The following is a 21244-nucleotide window of genomic DNA, read 5'->3' as shown; positions in this document are numbered from 1 at the left end:
CAGTATGCAGCTGCAGCTCCCATCGCTGGCCAGTTGGCACAACTGATGCTGATATCTGGTGACCAGCCACCTCTTCAATGAGCCCCACTCACCCTGTGAGTGATTTTGCTTGCGTCTCTTTCCCCACCTCACTGTTCCAGCTTTCCCACTGATAGTGCTCACCTGAGCCCTACTATTTCCCTTCCTACTGTCTCAGAGAAAAGAAATCCAGGTTGGAAACAGTTAACCTATGACCAACCAAATATCCTGCTTATAACCAAGCAATATAACACTGGAAGAACCAGGAACTTTGCCTTCTAGGAATGTCTGGCGGACCAGTAGACACAAGTTACACTCCTTAAGTCTCAGACTCACAAGCACACCTGTTCTGACCTCTTACTCCCACTCTTTGCAAGGCAGACAGCCACGGTAAGCCGCTCTTAGGTTTTAACTAGCAAATTACACAGACACCCAAAGGGAGAAGTGGGACCTTCAATGTGCTCAGATGAGTTCTGTGTGCAAGCACTTGGTTTTAATTTCTTTTGAATCAGCCAATTAGCTCAACACCGTTCAGTGCCATCATCAACACTTGGGCTATTACAAGGATCAGGAAATCTCTGCTGCCAGGAAAGCTGTCCAGCTTGATGCAGCTTTGCCAAACAAGAGTGAGCAAGTCCAGTGCTCGGCCATTTGACTTTGATGTATTGTAAGAGAAAAAATTCTTATTCTTTGAAGGGTCAAGCCCTGTTCTCAATCTATCAGCTTTTGCATTGGTTTCACATTATGCAAGATGAATTCTCCCCTCCCTTACGGTGTTAGAAATGAGCTATGCCATTTGGTTCTCCAACTCTAGCTGACTCACAGGAATACCAGAGCAGACAGAAAATAAAAATATCTATGACTCAATAGCTCCTTTCACCCAGGTGAAGCCCAAAGCACTGACTGCTTGTTACACACTGGGCCTAACTCTCTCTTCTACTAGTATAAAGTAAGAGTCACACCACTGGGGCCAATGGAGTTATACTTTTATAAGGCAGGTCTAAGACTGTCAATGCTTTGGGGCTGGGATTGTCTTTTTGTTCTGTGTTTGTGTAGTGCCTCACACAATGGGGTCCAGATCTATGACTAGGGCTCCTAGGCATACAAATAATAAAAAGCAAGAGGAGAAACAGATCCACTCTAGACTCACACTTCCCACAATATCTACACAGGAACCCTCATATACATACATAAGGATATCTCTCCCCCCGCCCCACGATTCAAGTGTCTCCATTCATATACTCACAGTCACAGGTCTAATACAGGCAAAACATAGGGTTTATCATGTGACATGAACGTCATCTCTTACTGATGGAACTCCTAAAAGTGGATCAAATCTTTCTTGTGATTTCAGGGATGGGTAAGGGTCCTATTTCCATTTTCCTGATTGAGGTCTGGGGTCGGGAGGAAGGATGAGCGTCTCTCAAATTTTACTGCTTGGCATAATCTGTTTAACTTTTAAACCAATAGAATAGGCCGCCTTGTCTTTTGCCCATATTGGACATAGCAGCAGCGAAAAGAGTGCTGAACTATTCAGTGCATCTGGAGCCAATTTATGCAGTTCTTAGCTATTAGCTACAAAATCCTCTTAGGGCCAGCTCTGTTCCACCCATGCAAGATGCAGCAAAGGCTGCCATGGTTGCCAGGAAAACTTAGATGTGTTTTTATTTGAGATACAACATTCTGCATTCACACTGCCTGTCCACCAAACTGTATTAGTCCCTCATTGGTGTGCACCTCCCTGCTCATTCATACCTGACTAAGCCATGCCCAGGGAGAGGTTTTCTTTCAGTTCACTGCAACACAGGCACTAGCCCTGAGCTGCAACATCCTACATTGAAGAGCTCTCCCTCTCAGGACAATAACCCCCAGAGAAACTAAACTGTCAAAGTATTTTGGAGGAAAACAGCCATTAGTGAAGGTACAATAACAAACTACTCACTGACAGTAACCGTTTCATTGATCCTGAAGCTGCAGAGCACTCGATCGACGTTCCGGGCATGTCGGAAACCATTCCCTCTGACCACGACTTGGAACGACTCTAAGGTAAAGATGAAATGGATTATTTGCCTTGCATCAGTAATAACGGGGAGGTTAGAGCTGGTCAGACAACAGACAATTTCTTCCTGAAAGAAATTTCTAACGAAAAGTCCTCGGCCTTGTCTACACTCCAAAATTAAGTCAACCTAACTTATGTCGGCATACAGCCGCCGCAGTAGTTACATCACTTATGCGTGTCTACACTTTGCTCCTTCTGTCAGCAGTGCATGTCCTCACCAGGAATGCTTGCATCGATTATAATGGCAGTGTGGAACATTGTGGGATGGCTCCCGAAAGCCAGTATCAATCGACGTAAGCAATGCAGTGTCTACACTGATGCTGCATCGACCTCACTACATCAATCGTGACTCTATGCCACTCGCGGAGGTGGTGTTACTAAACTGGCACAGAGAGGCAGTTACATCATCGGGAGCCAAATTTAAATGAAGACACTTCCACAGCTAGGACAATGCAAGGCAGCCTACATCAACCTTATCCTGTAATGTAGACCAGGTCTTGGTTTGAAATTTTTCAGTCTAAGGTTCTCAGTTTTCCCCTGGCAAGTTTCAAATTGATTAAAAAAAAGAACGATTTTCCATTTTGAATTGACATTTCAAAACAATGAATTTTTTTTGTTCTGTTTCAACTTAAAACTTGAAATGAAACATTTTAAGTGGACTTGAAACAAAAATTTTCATTTCAACATCTTATGCAGGAAAAATAAAAAGTTTTCACCTGAGCTGACATTTCCCTGTGGAAAATTTGGTTTTGATGAAACCATATTTTTCAGAGGAAGGAAAACTTCCCATATGGCAAATTTTGACCATTTCCCTAGAAATCTTCCAAACTGTCCCAGTCTCCATGTGTCTGTCCCACACCCTACAATACTAGCATGCAAGATGGACACAAATGCTTAGCTAGACTGTCTTTAGTCCTGCACCAGTTGGGAAATCTAGCATGCTTGGATGGGCATGCTAGTCACAATCACAGCCCTGGTGTTCCTCAAGGCCTTGCTGACATTCTTCCTACTGCTGGATACTACCCCATCTCTACTGGGGGGTAGCAGCAAGGGGAGTGCTAGCTTAGACATGTTAAGTACCACAGTGAGCAGAGACCTGCTTTGAGCAAGCATGGTTAGATAATGTGTGGTTAAAGCACCAGCAGACTCCTGGATTCCTGGCTACAATCTTACTTCCAGTGTTGCTGCAACTGGAGCTGAACCAACAGTAGCAATGATGGGAAAGACTGATGACAATCCTGCACACAAAGGGGATGCAACAAGGGTCACCCTTGTCCATACTCCCAGAAACCTCTTGGTGCAGTCAGGAAGTTCTGCAGCTCCATATGACCCATGGCTATGGGCAGCAAAGCTACTTTTGTAGCTGAGTGTGGCAAATGTCCAATGCTATTGTGGTGGGTCCGTGCTTTTCTTTGGTGTGGTGGGTCAGGGTTAGGGTTAGCCCTTGTCTTGGGCTCCTCAAGTTCCCTGGAGGAGGAGAGAAGGAGAGCAGGGAAGGGACCCAAGTTCACCCCCCTACTCAGGTCCCAGCCCCTTCGGCTTCACAGGTTTCTTACCCTCTTCCTCCTGGGCAGGGTTTCTCTTGGTTCTCTGTGCTGGGGGAGTCCCTCTGCCCTGCTTGGGTGGGAGCTCCCTTACCTTGCTATTCTAATCCTCTGATCAACACCAGTACACCTCCAAACTACAATCAGTTCTCCTTCCATCCGCCTGTCTCACTGAAGCAGAGGTTTTTATTAGGTCTCAGGTGGGGCCTTAATTGGCTCCAGGTGCTCTAATTAACCTGTAGTAACCTTTCCTTAGTCTACAGGGAATAAGACTCTGATCATCCTGGGGTTTATATACCTCCCATCAATCACTCTCCTGCTGCCCTCTGGCCCTGCTGTATCACATGAGGTAGAGAGTAATAGAACAATCTGTGCTCTGTAACCTGTGTGTGTCACAACTGAGCAGTGCCATGTTGTATTATGACATAGAATCATAGAATATCAGGGTTGGAAGAGACCTCAGGAGGTATCTAGTCCAACCCCCTGCTCAAAGAAGGACCAATTCCCAACTAAATCATCCCAGCCAGGGCTTTGTCAAGCCGGGCCTTAAAAACCTCTAAGGATGGAGAGTCCACCACCTCCCTAGGTAACCCATTCCAGTGTTTTACCACCATCCTAGTGAAATGGTTTTTCCTAATATCTAACCTAAACCTCCCCCACTGCAACTTGAGACCAATGCTCCTTGTTCTGTCATCTGCCACCACTTAGAACAGCTGAACTCCATCCTCTTTGGAACCCTCTTTCAGGTAATTGAAGGCTTCTATCAAATCCCCCCCTCACTCTTCTTTTCTGCAGACTAAATAACCCCAGTTCCCTCAGCCTCTCCTCATAAGTCATGTGCTCCAGCCCCCTAATCATTTTCATTGCTCTCCGCTGGACTCTCTCCTATTTATTCACATTCTTTCTGTAGCATGGGGCCCAAAACTGGACACAATAATCCAGGTGTGGTCTCACCAGTGCTAAATAGATGGGAATAATCACTTCCCTCGATCTGCTGGCAATGCTCCTACTAATGCAGCCCAATATGCCATTAGCATTCTTGGCAACAAGGCACACTGTTGACTCATATCCAGCTTTTCGTCCACTGTAATCTCCAGGTCCTTTTCTCCAGAACTGCCGCTTAGACATATGGTCCCCAGCCTGTAGCAGTGCATGGGATTCTTCCGTCCTAAGTGCAGGACTCTGCACTTGTCCTTGTTGAACCTCATCAGATTTCTTTTAGCCCAATCCTCCAATTTGTCTAGGTCACTCTGGACCCTATTCCTACCCTCCACCATATCTACCTCTCCCCCAGGTTAGTGTCATCTGTGAACTTGCTGAGGGTGCAATCCATTCCTTCATCCAGATCATTAATGAAGACGTTGAATAAAAATGGCCCAAGGACTGACCCTTGGGGCACTCCACTTGATACCGCCTGCCAACTAGACATCGAGCCATTGACCACTACCTGTTGAGCCTGACGATCTAGCCAGCTTTCTATCCAATTTATAGTCGATTAATCCAATCCATACTTTTTTAACTTGCTGGCAAGAATACTGGGGGAGACCATATCAAAAGCTTTGCTAAAGTCAAGGTATATCACATCCACCACTTTCCTCATATCTACAGAGCCAGTTATCTCATCATAGAAGGCAATCAGGTCCCAGAACAAAAGAATCATTTTAACATAGGTACAACCCTTGGAGCCCCAAGCTGGAGAAATATCAAATCAAGAGGAGTTTTGCAGCTGAGCTGACATCTGCAGTAATAATAGAGGGAGATTGATACTCAGCTCCCACTGACACCATGCATGTGGCTTTATCTACACCACCACTTTTGTCGGCAAAACTTGTGTTGGACAGGGGTGTGAAAAAACACCCCTCTGACTGACATAAGATTCACTGACAAAAGCGCCGGAGTGGACAGTGCTACATCAGTGGGAGACACAGCTACAGCCGCTCGCTCGGGGTGGTATAATTATGCTGGTGGGAGAGCTCTCTCACGTCGACACAGAGCAGCTATCTCATCATAGAAGGCAATCTTACAGTGACGCAGCTGTGCCACTGCAAAGTCCATAGTGTAGACATAGCCTGTGGCTCACCTAGACAAAACATTTACAATTTTATCTCAGAGGAGATGCAGGAGCAGTCAGTGTATCATAACCCGAGCTCTGTATTAAGACTCCTATGTGCCATTTAAACTTCTTAAGCAGCAAAACCGATGTAAATTTCTGCCGATTCAAAGCTGTTCCTTGTACATTACAGAAGCCACCTTATCTAATTGCCCTGAGGGACTCCTGCACTGTAGCTGTCAGGATAGCCTATTCGCTCTGGAATCTGGGCTGTGTTCCAGGTCTCATTTTCTTATAGCCAGGAAGAAGTCAGCTGCAAACAATCCCAGCACATCTATCCAAGCAGGCTGCCTTTTAATCCCACTGTGTATTGTCCAAGCTCATTCAAGAAGAACAAAGGGAGCAGTGCTGAGCTCTGGAGGGTGGAGGATGTAAAATCGTTAGGCGCAATTATGGAAATCATATGGGATGGGATTACAAGTACAGAAGAGTACAAAAGCCTTTGTGATAAGGTATCCAGTCTGGAACTGTAATTAACAAGCCCAGCGATGACTATCACATTTCTATATTTACACAAAACCAACAAGTGTGGAGACTAACTTTTCAGAATGGGGCATCGCTGCTGCTAACTGACCTAGGCTATGGTGGGGGTGAGGTGTGTGGTATTGGGGACTGTGCCTTTAAGGCCTGGGCTTCCCAGACTGAATGTCTGGGAGTGACACTGTGAAGCTCTTCTTAGGCACAAGCTGTTGGAAGCAGATACAGAATAAAGCAGAGCTCTTGCAAGCACCTTCAGTACTGCATGATCACTGAACACCACAAGATACAGCGCTCAAGCTGCAGTGTTTGGAGCCAGTGTGCCAGCATAACAGTAATGTCTACCCTGCAGCTATAGCACATGTAGGCATATCCGAGCTAGCTTTGATAACTAGATCAAAACTAGCTTGAGTAACAACAGCAATGAAGCCAAGGCAGGATGGGCAGAGGCTCTCACATATGTTCCCAGGCAGCCGGGGCTAGTCCTTGCAGCCATCCATTCTGCCACAGCATCACTACTATTGTTACTTGAGCTAGCTTTCATCTGACTACCTCGGGTGTGTCTCCTGATTGCAGTGTAGACATGTCCTAAATCATAATCCTCCAGGGTACCAGAGAGAGGACAAGAAGGTGTAGCCAGCCCTCCTCACAGTGACATCATTCTAATATGTACAGGGTGTGGGGATCACAGCCCGATCTAGTCTAGATCCTTTCTGGGCCCCCACCTTGCATTTCCCAGGCTTGCAGCCAAATTACAGCCACACTCTACATAAGCGCACTAGGGGGAATAGTGCCCTCTCTCACACAGACCGTGAACTATAGCTGCCATAATTCATCCCTTTGTAATTCTCAGAGGAACTAATTCAATTAAGATTTATATAATTCTTTGCATTTTTACTAGCTGTGAGCTCAAGCCTGAAATCCTCACTCTGGGGAAAACTCCCACTGCACTTTGAACTCAATACAGGTTTTGTCTGAACCCAGACTTTAGGATTTTGGGCCCCATTTCACCCACCAAGCAATAACAACTTGCTCCTCAAATTAGCATTGCTGGCACATTGTGTTATTATTCAGTTGGTACCCAGCATGTGTTAAGAGGCACCACACTGTGCAAGATGCTCTCTTTCCAAAAAGGCATAACACTGTGGTCTTGGATGAGTAACCGCGCTCAGTAAAAAGTCCCTTGGCAGTTTTCAGGGTTAACATCACTCCCCCTGTGGCAGCTTGGCCAATTTCTAACTTGAGTCATTACATAATGTCTTCTTATATTTTCCTTCTGCTGTTTCAATTGCATACAGTATTCAGTCACATTAAGGCTGCTCCATTTGTAAATGGTTTGCCTGTGGCTAATAGATGTTACAAGCACGTTAGTGACATGATTTATAGATGTAGTGGTGTAGATAGTTCTGAGCACATAAAAAGTGTTGCAGATTATAAACCATGAATATAAGTAATTTATGGACACTATAACCATCTATTGCAATTGATGAACCAGTTAATAAATCATCTGTTAAGTATTTATTAACCCTTCATAAACTATGTATAAATGGAATATAAAGTGAGACCTAGTACTCTTCTTCACTTCTTTCCCAAAACTTTTATACATTGTTACTATGCTCTGCCAAAGTGCCTGTTGTGTCCAGCCCAGATTCAACTGCATTTCAGTGTTGAATAGAGAGTTTCCTGTATATCATTTGAATAGCATTTTTTAAATTGCTCTGTAGTCCTTTTGGGTGACTAGTCAAAGAGGTCATTACTGATGCAGTCCAGATTTTCAGCAAGAATGCTTTAAATGGACAGAAGGGGGGGGCATATAGCAAAATAATAAGCCTTAGACAAACAAACTCAGATCAACTAAGTCTCAGCATTAACTAAAACCAAAAATGACAGTAAGGATAACTGAATGCGAAAGTTATCTGCATTTTCTTTTCAGGACCTTGACTTTGCTATTAAAACACGATCATTTCTTTATTAAATACAACTTAGTATCAATTCATTGCTAGCAATGCAGATGCCCAGTCACTCCAATAGTGGGAAACTCAAGAAGGATGAATCAGACAGACACTTCTGAACTGAAAACACAAAATAACTTATTACAACTGGCTTTCCTATTTGGGCTACAAAATTATGAAATGGACATTTGTTTTGGCAGAGTTCACCATTGACTTGTTGTGTTGCTCTGCACACTTTGGCTTTGGTCCTTGCCCCTCTATCTAGTGGACTGTTCTGCATTAAACAACTGGGATCCACTCTGCAAAATTTGCAAAATTCATGGGGAAACGCTGGATCTGGAATCATATGGAGAGTAGCTGGACAATGCTCAGAGCATCTCTCAAGCTCCAGTCTCAGGGGGTTGGATTTTGTATGCAGTGTAGTTATAGCCATGCCGGTCCCATAATATTCAAGATACATGGCAGTGAGGCAATAACTTTTATTGGAGCAACTTCTGTTGGTGAGAGAGACAAGCTTTTGATCTTACACAGAGTGCTTCTTCAGGTCTGGGAAACTTACTCAAAGTGTCACAGCTCAATACAAGATTGTACAGCTTGGAGTTGGATTCTGCTGAACACAGAAATACTTCCCAGGGATTTTTAATCCACAAAGTAAATGGCGTAACTGTATTAGAATGAGCACTGGAAAAAGGGATCAGCACAATTCAGTGTCAGTAAAGTGTATGGTGTCTTAACTGGCCACTTACATCATTCTCAGGGGTTCCAGCAAATTTTTGTACAACCTTGTGTTCAAGGCCCACCCCTGCTAGGGAGTTTTAGCATTCACCTTAATGGGAGCAGGGTGAGACTAACTCGGAGCGCTTTGAAAAAAATCCCACACTTGATTTATACTCTGACAATATATGATGTGAGGTTAACCTAGAGGGGTTTGCTGCTTGCCAGCGTGTACTGTTTATAGTAATGCAGATTGTAAGAAATATTCACAGTGAAATCTGAAAACCTCCAAACTGTCTCCTCACAAAGATGATCTGATTTTGCAGTCTGGCTTTGAAATTTCACAGCATTTTTGCTTAAAGGTTAGCACTGTTTGATGAAAAATGGGCTGCTTTGAGTTAAGATCATAATTTAGATCAAACAAAGATTTGTTTTCAGAACTGAGCATGATTGTTTTTAATTTCCTTCATTTTGAGACAAAAAAAATCTTGTTTTGTGAAATTCCTCAAAAGTAGCAAAATATTTTAGAAATTAACTCCAGTTAACTCAGTTGTTCTGGGCTCCTTAGGGATCAGGGATCGATGGATAGAGACAATTGCACTGGTAAACGCGGAGGACTGGTTTAAACTTACCTCCTGCACATATACTGGAAGGCTCCGCTGCAAGAATCTCTATACATGATTTCTTCAAAATCTAGAAGCCAAGAAAGAAAGAAGAAATGTGATAAAATATCTTGGAGGATATTTTATGTAGGAACTCTACCTCCTCGAGCAATGGTAGCCAGGTCAATAGAAGCATTCTTCTGTCGACCTAGCCATGTTTACACCAGGGGGTAGGTCTACATAGCTTTAGCACTAAGGGTGTGCAATTTTTCCCACCTCTGAGTGACATAGCTTTATTGAACTAACTTTTAAGTTACATTAAGGCATAACTCTGGACTCCGAGGACTCATTGTTCTCATTTACCTTAATGCCCCTTCTCACTGAAAATGTCACCCATTTACACTGCCAGAATGGTGCAAATGAGAATCTAGCCCCCTAAGCCTACAGTCATGGGCCTGAACTTCACTTAAAATTAGATCGACCTACCTATGTTGCTCTGAGCTGTGAAAAATTTTGCACCCTGAGCCAACCTAACCCCCTATGTAGAGGTGGATAGGTCAATGGAAGAATTCTTCTGTCAACCTAACTACCACCTCTCAGAGAGGTGGATTGACTACATTAATGGGAAAACCCCTTCTGTCTGTGCAAAAAGTGACTGCACTACAGCACCATAGCTGTGCCTCTGTCATAGATGTAGTGTAGACATATCCTATGTCTAACGGCTTGTCCACATGCAGATTTGCACCAATTTAACTTAAGGTTTGTTTTTAAGCCAATGTACCTGTGGGGACTCTTATTTCAATTACAAACGGTTTTAAGCTAAACTGAAATAAGTGTGTCTACACAGGTCTACACCAGTTTAATAAAACCGATGCAAATTTGTGTGTAAACAGTCTCTGGGTATGTCTACACTACAATTAGACACCCGTAGACCACTGACCGTGGTTTGTGGGGCTGTTTAGTTGTGATGTAGCTGTTGGGGTATGGGCTGCACCCCAAGTTCTGGAACCCAACCACCTTGCAGGGTCCTAGAGCCTGGGCTCCACCTCAAGCCCGAACATCTATACTGCAAATAAACAGCCCTGTGAGCCTAAGTCAGCCAGCTTGGGACAGCTGTGAGTTTTTAACTGCAGTGTAGACATCTCCCCTAAGGCCACAGGTTCAGTTTCAAGCTAGGCATACCTTTGGAACATTGGGCTGAGCGTATCGCCAGCCATTCACTCAGTTGGGAGCAGTACTATTCAAATACCGTGTTAGAAATGATCCAGCTGTTCTTTGTCAATGACAGCCCTGATGCTGCACAGCCTGATACACATGCTTCACTATACGCACTATGTGTAGTTCCACAATCACATGTGTAAGTCTTTGCAGGTTTGGGGGCCTTAACAAGGAACTGGGACTGCTCAGCCCCATTCTGGAACGGGACATTGGAGAGGCAGCACGTAAGCTAGCCAGCTCTGAGAGGCCAGATAATGTTGGCCAAGCACCACAACTCAATCCAGCAGCAAAATTCTTTCCCCAACCTTAAACTGAAATATCTGTAATGAACAAACTACAGCTAATACAATAAATTATGTTAAGAAAATAGACAATCCAGGATTTCACTGTAATTAAGGCTCCATGCATCAGAAATACCTGCTTGCCAAAAGGTGCAGATATAGTTATGGGTTTGTTTGGGGGTTGTTGTTTTTTTTGAAGGGCTTATTAGTCACTCAGAAACAGTGATGCCAAAGTCTTCTGGGATACCAGGGACCGAAGAGAACCAGGTCCTTCTGACCTGCTGACAGATTGACAGTGCATAGGGAAAAGGAGCAGCTTTGGAGGAACAAGGCCAGTCAGATGGAACTGCAAGGGAGAAACGAAAAGAGAAAGAGAGAGAAGCAGCAGTTACACAGTCGAGAGCACAATCGACAAGCAAAAGAAGGCTCTGAAAGCAGAATCAGAGAAAGGACACTTAAGATTAGAGGTGGGTAGGTGTTGTAATATGCTGCCTGCCAGATACCACATGGGTGCTGTCTAGCCATTCCTAAAACCAGATTTTGGTACTAGTTTACTCCACAAGTGGCCTCACTGACCATTCATGCAGGGGAGGTACTAGTCAACGTAATACAGCTGGTTGACATTTTTCAAAGGAAAAAAATATTCTTTTCATTGACAAATGGCTCTGTTTCAAAAATGGAAACTTTTCGCACACTTTTGTCTATTCTTCTTAAGTTTTGCCTTTTTTCAGTGGAACCCCAAACCAAAAATCTTTTGGTTTTCAATTTTTCCTTTCCCTACACCCCCTTTTCAGCAGTAAAATGGAAACATGGAGGACGAAGGGAAAAGGTGAAAAAGGAAGGGCGGGGAGAAAACAAACCTTATAGCTTGATAAACACTTTCGCAACAAAGTTCAAATAAAAAACAATACAATTAATTCCTTTTGAAACCAGCCTTATTTCTGTATTATTTTGTACTCTGTAGTACAAAAATAATTGTATTTTTTCACCTCTGAGCTGGCCTTTAGGACTTAATAGAATACCTATGATAATATTTGTTTGCATTTATTTAGATTTTAAAATAATAAAAAGACAAGGATCCATGACTCTAAGTATCCTAACATCATTAATAAACACAATGAAGTCCCAGCAGCATTAAGTAATCATTCCAACAGTCCTCACGTTTCATCATTATGAGAAGCAATAGTATCAAAGGACTTCACATATAAGCAAGATATGCCCTAGTAGGCTTTATGAGGTCTGCTGCTTTCCTCCCTTCAAGGGTGGTGGAAGGCTCTTGCTTGCATTGCATGTACACTGCTTGAGGGATTAGGTAACCTGGCTCAAACAAGCCAATGAAATAGAGTGTGACAGCGTTCAGTCCGTTCCCAAGCAGAAGACCTAGTATAAATCACTCCTACAGTGTGCTCAGTACAACTGACCTAGTGCTGAATCCTACTCAAGACAAATCTAGCCTCGTGTTTGATTGGCAAACCCCGTCTCTCCAGTCCTGGCTCATTCAGTAATGCCTGGCTGCGTGGTCTTTGGGCCAGGGAAAAAAAGGGCAAGAATGCTTTAAATGGACAGAAAGGGGAGGGGGGGGGGCGCTTAAATTCCATTGACTTCAATGGCATGTGCTTAGAGAGAAACACATGCTTAAGTGCTCTCCTGAACAAGGAATCTTAGGCTCAACTGCCTCCGTTTCCTCATGTATTCGCAGGGGATAATAAGCATGTCCCTACCTCACAGGGGTTAGTTAGTTAATGTTTGTAAAGAACTTTGAAAATGTAAATATTGTATAATGGGTTCTCACGGAAGATTGATACTTAAGCACTTTTCATATCACAGGGTAGAATGACCCTTTAAGACAGGCAGGCTTAGCCCTACCTGTGACTAACCCACAGCCTCCCAGGTGAGGGGTCTGAGGCCAGGGATCAGGTGATAGCAGGGCTGGTGCAAGGATGTTTCATGCCCTAGGCGAAACTTCCACCTTGCACCCTCCCCTCCCTGCGCACCCCGCCCTGAGGTGCCCCCCCCGCGGCAGCTCCCCCCCTCCACCCTGAGGTGCCCCTCACCCCAGCTCACCCCTGCTCCGTGCACCCCGAGCACGCCGTGGCTGCTTCACTTCTCCCACCTTCCAGGCTTGCAGCGCCAATCAGCTTAGGAGCCGCAAGCCTGGGAGGCGGGAGAAGTGAAGTGGCCCTGGTGTGCTCGGGGAGGAGGCGGGGAAGGGGTGAGCTGGGGCGGGGAGTTCCCCTGCATGCCGCTCCCCCCCGCCTTACTTGCTGCAAGCGGCCCTCCCTATGCTCCCTTGCTCCAGCTCCCTCCGCCTAAATGCCAGTGGTGACCGGGGCGGCCGAAGATCCGGCCCCCACGGTCCCTGCCGAAGAAAATGGTGCCCCCCAAATGTCAGCACCCTAGGCGACCGCCTAGGTCGCCTAAATGGTTGCACCAGCCCTGGGTGATAGCCTGTAGGTCACCTGGTCCTTAGATCAAGGCCAACAAACAGCTCAGTTGGGAGGGAGATCTGCAGGAGACCCTGGGTCAGGGGAAAAGGAACTTGTTGACTTGCATTGGACTGTTTTGTTTTGAGGAATAAACCCATCGCTGAAGAGAGGGATTGAAACTCAAATAAAGCTCCCAACAGCATCTGATGCACTGGCTGGTGAGTTGGCCCACCAGTTTATACCTAGGCTTCTTCGGCACAGCAGCTGGAGGACGTTTTCTGTTAACAGGGGTTTTATTGAATTTAGGTTTTTTAATGAACAAACAGGATGTGGAAGTTTAGAGGGGGGGTACTGCATATGTCTGTTAGTGTGAATGACCTGTAGTCTGAGTCTAGGTACTGATTACCCAAGTTCTGGTGAATCATTGCAAAACAATGTCTGTTGCCAATTACAAAACAGTAATTTAATTCTATTTATACAATACTTCCTTTCCAGCATCGCTAGCATTTGGTACATCAAAAAACAACATACTTCAGAGATGATTTGGGGGAAGAGGGAAGAAGTGTGAGATGTGACCACACATCATGTTGAAAAGCAATTGTAAACATTAAACATGTCATAATGCACAATATACACACTTGGTCCAAATTTTCAAAATGGATTCTAAACTATGCGAACCCCTGTGTTGCAAACTAGGTAACTGTCTCTCACTATCCTTATGTGTGCATACTCATGTGACTTGTAAATGTTGGTGGACACACAAGAAATATTTGCATATATAGTTTTAGAGGCCCATATGAAAAGCTGGCCCCTAAAGCACATGATGATCTCAAGAAAAAATAATGGTGCATCTTAGATTTGGCAAAGGACAAACAATTTGGTTCTTCAGATGCACATGCGAGATTCTCACTGAACTCAGTGGATTCTGGGATAAGATTTGTCCTTTGGGTATATCCATTTTCCTATAGGAGTTCAGATATCTGTGTAACATACAGCACTTGGAGAGTTTAATTTTCCATCTTAAAACTTTCTATGGCAAATGTATATGCAACACTGACAGAACAAATTTAGGAGCTGAGATATGAAGAGATTGGGAATGCAGTAGAGACCAATAAATCCTGTGTGGGTATAAAGCTGAAATGTAATGAACAAGCAGTGTATTAAGTTAAAGAGCAGAAATAAATTATGCAAGAGTACCAATCAATAGGAATATAGATGATAATATACTTCTGCCTCTAGTTCCTTTTTTCCACAGCTGCCTTCTTAACCTCACATACATAATTTGTATAGTCATATATGGTTAGTATCTTGTTTTCATTTTTTGTTTTCGAGATACAATCCTTTCCATGTCTGAAATGAGTTTTCAGCTGCAGCAAACTGCAAGGACCTGGGAGCATTCCTGCTTCTGAGTCATAGCTGTGTTACTAAATTGTTTAAGTTACAGGCTATAAGGGAGATGACAAAGGCATCCTATCCTAACTTTCATGATGTTCTATATTTCACAGCCTGGAGCACTCCTCATACCAGACAAAGAAGTCCTGAGCAGTTGATGAATTTGAGCTTCAGGTTTTCACTCTAGGTCTTGCTCCGTTTGCTTTAAATTGACAAGTTATGATCTGCAGAAATTCCCATGGAAACCACAGTAACAAAAAAAAAAAAGCTATAAAATACTTTGTTCCTCTGAATTGTTGTCCAGCTCACAGGGACCAGGTGTCTGCCTTATTTTCCTTACTCCTTAAAAAGGAAGCTATGCATATCTTCCTCCACACTGAGGAGGGGGTGATTTTTATGAGCTTACACTGTACAGTTTTCTGTGCCGCGCAAGACCATACAATTGTCGGTTTACACTCCAGAGGGGGTGTGTACTTAAGTGCTGAGTCTTCCCAGGCAGAGCTGATTTCAGTGTCTGTGTCTTTCTGCAGCTGGGTGTGTCCCTACCTGTGTATGCGCTGGAGGAGGCTTGAGGGCCTGGCTCAGCAGGACAATGGAAGGGAGCCCCGACTGGTGAAACAGACGAGCTCAGTGGTACCCCAGTACATCAGGTGGCACTTCAGAGTGGGGGGTAAGCTGTCACAGCGGTTAAAGGTGGTTCACGCAATATTACTGGCGCAAAGCTTCACCTGAGATTTGAACAAACCCAGAAACCCACTTCTGGGGTTTGAAAATAAGAAATTCTGATGTATTTCCCCACCCCCTCAGCCCCATAGTTTTTCATTTGTCTCTCTCTGTTGCTCAGAAGTGGTCCTGAACCAGTGCCCATGCGCAGTGATAGGTCTCACTGCCAGGCTGCCGAGGTGCACCCTTTCAGCCATGAGCAAAGCCAAGTTTCAGCCCACCGTGGGTGCCTTGTTTGCTTGCTTTGCACTGAAGTGTTCTGTTCCGCAAAAGAAAAGCCTTTACGTTCTACACTGCGATAAGAACCCAAAGCTAGTCTTCAAACTACCTGTCCTCTCACTGCTTTGTATTCTTGTTACAATTCCTTCAGCTTGAACCTTTCCAGGTTCTGACATTCTTCTGCTGCTAATTCCCTACTCCACAGTCCATGTTGCTGCTGTTCTGGTGATGCCCCTGTTAAAAGTGATGAATAATCAGGGCATTCAGTGTATTTGGAAGCATTTGTGGCACATTCTGGCTATACAGTAGGAATCACCAGAAAGCATAATCATTTGTCAGGGAATTTCCCATGTTTTTTCAGACAGACCATCATTGTCTGTTCACAATCCCACCACAAAATTACTGCAGCAGTTATGCTTTCTGGTGTAGCTGGTAAATGGAGCAGCACTTAACTGAATTAGCTCTGAATTAGGCGCCCAAGACTGAAATCTTATGTTTTATCATATACAGCCACAGAGAGAATGTCAGAAAGCCACCTCTGGATTTCATTAAAGATTGCTGCAAAGAGAGTGCCAGGCTGAGAACCAAGATTTTAAAAAGACAGACAACACCTGATCATTCCAGAGAAAATTTGGGGAAACCAGCTCCACATTTGCAAAATATCAGGAAAATGAGTAATATGGGATCATATTCCTTCAGCAAGAGAAAGAGCTGGGGGAAACAGAGCTTGTCTTGGAAAGAATTGTTTTTGCTTGATACCATGTGGTCAGGATAGCATGTAACTATTGTAAAAAAACAGAAATCCTAGATCCCTTGTATGAAGCTGACTTTTCTTGCTCTGGGTTTTATCAACAACAACAAAAAAAACATACCAAATGGCCAGTACATAGACACAGATTTAAAAGGATTCCCCATCCGGCACCATAGTCCTGGGCAACTCAATCCAGTTAGAATAGCTATGGAAGTGTTGCAAGTGAGCAAAGGAAACTAAAAAAATCCCCAAATAGATCCTTTCCTAGAGAACATTTGGAATATTTTACACTTTTTTTTTCTTTTTAATTAATGGTCCAGACAGTCCCTTGTGTGCTGCTTTCCCTGCTCTGCCCAGAGAGGCTTTGGAAATGCATTGAGTCAGACAGGATTACTCAGAATTAAATGAAATTTAATGTGGATAAATGTAAAGTAATGCACATTGGAAAAAATAACCCCAACTATACATACAATATGATGGGGGTTAATTTAGCTACAGCTAATCAGGAAAGAGATCTTGGAGTCATCGTGGATAGTTCTCTGAAGACGTCCATGCAGTGTGCAGCGGCAGTCAAAAAAGCAAATGATGTTAGGAATCATTCAAAAAGGGATAAAGAATAAGACGGAGAATGTCTTATTGCCCTTATATAAATCCATGGTACGCCCACATCTTGAGTGCTGTGTACAGATGTGGTCTCCTCATCTCAAAAAAGATATACTGGCATTAGAAAAGGTTCAGAGAAGGGCAACTAAAATGATTAGGAGTTTGGAGAGGGTCTCATATGAGGGGAGATTAAAGAGGATAGGACTTTTCAGCTTGGAAAAGAGGAGACTAAAGGGGGATATGATAGAGGTATATAAAATCATGAGTGGTGTGGAGAAAGTGAATAAGGAAAAGTTATTTACTTGTTCCCATAATATAAGAACTGGGGCCACCAAATGAAATTAATGGGCAGCAGGTTTAAAACACATAAAAGGAAGTTCTTCTTCACACAGCGCACAGTCAACCTGTGGAACTCCTTACCTGAGGAGGTTGTGAAGGCTAGGACTATAACATGGTTTAAAAGAGAACTAGATAAATTCATGGAGTTTAAGTCCATTAATGGCTATTAGCCAGGATGGGTAAGGAATGGTGTCCCTAGCCTCTGTTTGTCAAAGGGTGGAGTTGGATGGCAAGAGAGAGAGATCACTTATGTAACCACTGGAGTCAGAGATGGAAGGTCCCTACGGGTCCCAATCCTATTCCCATTGAAATTAATGAGAATATTTGCATGAGTGAAGCAAGCATAGCTGGGATGTGTACATTAGTTCTGGGACCTGTATGCTAGTCCAGGGTTTGCATTACCATTTTCTACAGCTCTCTTTGGATTCTGATACTGCTCCCTGGGAAGCACATGGCAAAACTCCTATTGGTCAGGATGGGGCAGTGGTTTCCCCAGGAATTGAAATTAGGGGGGGTGTTTGAATTTACAGGGGGGGGTGTCAGGACCAACGAGATATATAAAAAAGATATGAATAAAGTAAATGTTTTGTTAGGATTATGCAAATTTAACATAAGAATAATGCAAGTTACACCAAAACACATAACAGGTCTAGATTTCTAAAAAACCATATATTTTTTAAAAAAGTATTTAATTTAAATTGACTTTTGAAAAGTAAGCCATCATAGGGTAAGAGGAAAGTCCTCTCATGGATCAGTAACTGGTTAAAAGATGGGAAACAAAGGGTAGGAATAAATTATCAGTTTTCAGAATGGAGAGAGATAAATAGTGGTATCCCTGAGGGGTCGGTACTGGGACCAGTGCTGTTCAACATACCGTATATTCCGGCGTATAAGGCGACGTGGCGTATAAGACGACCCCCTAATTTTTTCATTAAAAAATTAGTTTTGCCATATACTTGCCGTATAAGACGACCCCCCCCTTCTGCGGGGGGAAGTCAGAGGGCTCTGGGCTGCCCGCCGCGGCGGGGAGCCCAGAGCCTTTTAAATCCTAGCCGCGGCGGGGAGTCAGAGGGCTCTGCGCTGCCCGCCGCGGTGGACAGCCCAGAGCCTTTTAAATCCCAGCCGCGGCTAGGATTTAAAAGGCTCTGGGCTGCCCGCCGCAGCGGGCAGCGCAGAGCCTTTTAGATCCCAGCCGCGGCCGGGAGTCAGAGGGCTCTGGGCTCCCCGCCGCGGCGGGGAGCCCAGAGCCTTTTACACCCCAGCCGCGGCTAGGATTTAAAAGGCTCTGGGCTCCCCGCCGCAAAACTATTCAAGATAGGTAAGTCCCAGGCAGACTGCGAAGAATTACAAAGGGATCTCATGAAACTGGGTGACTGGGCAACAAAAATGGCAGATGAAATTTAATGTTGATAAATGCAAAGTAATGTACATTGGAAAACAATCTCAACTATACATACAAAATGAAGGAGTCTGAATTAGCTGTTAACACTCAAGAAAGATCTTGCAGTTATTGTGGATAGTTCTCTGAGAACATCCACTCAGCGTGCAGCGGCAGTCAGTAATTCCCAACATTCTGTTGCTTTTTTAAAAAGAACAGGAGCATTTGTGGCACCTTAGAGACTAACAAATTTATTTGAGCATAAGCTTTCGTGGGCTACAGTCCACTTCATCGGATGTAGCCCACGAAAGCTTATGTTCTTTTTGCAGTACAGACTAACATGGCTGCTACTCTGAAACCTTTGCTTTTTAAAGAAAGTGATAGATATAAGACAGAAAATATCATATTGCCTCTATATAAATCCATGGCACATGTTCACCTTGAATACTGTGTGCAGATCTGGTTACCCCATCCCAAAAAAGACATACTGGAAATGCACAAAGTACAGAGATGGGCAACTAAAATGATTAGGGGTATGAAATAGGAGAAGAAATTAAAATGACTGGGAATATTCAGCTTAGAAAAGAGATGACTAAGGGGGGATATGCTAAAGGTCTATAAAATCTTGACTGATGTGAAGAAAGTGAATAAAGTAAATGTTTTGTTAGGATAATGCAAATTTAACATACGGAAAATGCAAGTTACACCAAAACACATAACAGATCTAGATTTCTAAAAAAATATATAATTTAAAACAAATGTATTTAATTTAAATTGACTTTTGAAAAGTAAGCCATCATGGGGTAAGAGGGAAGATCCTCTCATGGATCAGTAACTGGTTAAAAGATGGGAAACAAAGGGTAGGAATAAATTATCAGTTTTCAGAATGGAGAGAGATAAATAGTGGTATCCCTGAGGGGTCGGTACTGGGACCAGTGCTGTTCAACATATTCATAAATGATCTGGAAAAATGGGTAAACAGTGAGGTGGCAAAATTTGCAGATGATACAAAACTATTCAAGACAATTAAGTCCCAGGCAGACTGCGAAGAGCTACAAAGGGATCTCACACAACTGGGTGACTGGGCAACAAAATGGCAAATTAAATTCAGTGTTGATAAATGCAAAGTAATGCACATTGGAAAGCAATCTCATCTATACATACAAAATGATGGCATCTGAATTAGCTGTTAACACTCAAGGAAGAGATCTTGGAGTCATTGTGGATAGATCTCTGAAAACATCCACTCCATGTGCAGCAACAGTCACAAAAGCAAACAATGTTGGGAATCATTAAGAAAGGGATAGATAATAAGACAGAAAATATCATATTGCCTCTATATAAATCCATGGTATGTGCACACCTTGAATAGTGTGTCTAGATCTGGTCACTCATCCTAAAAAATATATATTGGAATTGGAAAAGGTACAGAGATGGGCAACTAAAATGATGAGGGGTATGAAACAGGAGAGATTAAAGTGACTGGGAATTTTCAGCTTAGAAAAGAGATGACTAATGGGGATATGATAGAGGTCTACAAAATCTTGACTGGTGCGAAGAAAGTGAATAAGGAAATTTTATTTAATTCTTCACATAACACAAGAACTAGCAGTTACCCAATGAAATTAATAGGCAACAGATTTTAAAAAAACAAAAGAAAGTATTTCTTCACACAATATAAAGTCAACCCAGGGAACTCTTTGCCAGGGGATGCTGTGAAGACCAAAACTATAACAGGATTTTAAAAAGAACTAGATAAATTCCTGGAGAACAGGTCCATCTGTGGCTATTAGCCAGGATGAGAGGGATGCAACGCCATGCTCTGAGTGTCCCTAGCCTGTTTGCCAGAGGCTGGGAATGGGCAACAGGGGATGGATCACTTGATGATTCCCTGTTCTATTCATTCCCTCTGAAGCACCTGGCCTTGACCACTGTTGTAAGACAGGGTACTGGGCTAGATGGACCATGGGTCTGACCCAGTATGACCATTCTTATGTAAAAATTAATTATAATAAAAATGTTTAGTACAGAAACTCCCCAACATAATGACCTCCCAAGATAGCAACAATGTGAGATAACAACCTTGGAAAATACTGCATTTTAAAAATCTTGGCCTACTGGGAAACATATTTATATAAGTTTCCATTCCCAGTCACAAATCCAGCATTCTGGAGCAAAGTGACTAAAATATAGTCCAACAAACAAATGTTTATTTAACGTGCCCCTCACTTTTCCCTCCACCACTCCACTCCCAGGTGTTGTCCTTGGTCAGTGGAGACTCAGAGTTCAGAGGTGCTTTCACGTGAGTACACCTTCCAGGTGGGGGACAAAAAGGCACAGTTTGCTCTGGCCACGGCTGTTCGTTGTGCCACCGTTCACTCCACCGCTCTGTTGCCAATGGCCCTGCACAGTCACCTTCTGCTGTCACCTACCACTGT

General features: G+C 43.5%; 1 protein-coding gene across 4 annotated transcripts in view; it reads right to left on the bottom strand.

The window, feature by feature from the left end:
- ANTXR1 (ANTXR cell adhesion molecule 1) overlaps positions 1–21244 on the bottom strand; it is a 199109-nt gene that overhangs the window by 140827 nt on the left and 37038 nt on the right. For all 4 annotated transcript variants that reach the window (XM_045006867.1, XM_045006869.1, XM_045006868.1 and 1 more), the window contains exons 9-10: positions 9507–9567; positions 1961–2059 (exon numbers count right to left, since the gene is read on the bottom strand). In XM_045006867.1, the coding sequence (XP_044862802.1) occupies positions 1961–2059; positions 9507–9567 (160 nt within the window). The remainder of the gene's footprint in view (positions 1–1960; positions 2060–9506; positions 9568–21244) is intronic.

The sequence above is a fragment of the Mauremys mutica genome, chromosome 2, assembly GCF_020497125.1.
Source record: "Mauremys mutica isolate MM-2020 ecotype Southern chromosome 2, ASM2049712v1, whole genome shotgun sequence".
Lineage (NCBI taxonomy): Eukaryota > Metazoa > Chordata > Testudines > Geoemydidae > Mauremys > Mauremys mutica.
The sequence above is the reverse complement of the archived record's forward strand: the minus strand, read 5'-3'. Positions and strand labels throughout refer to the sequence as shown.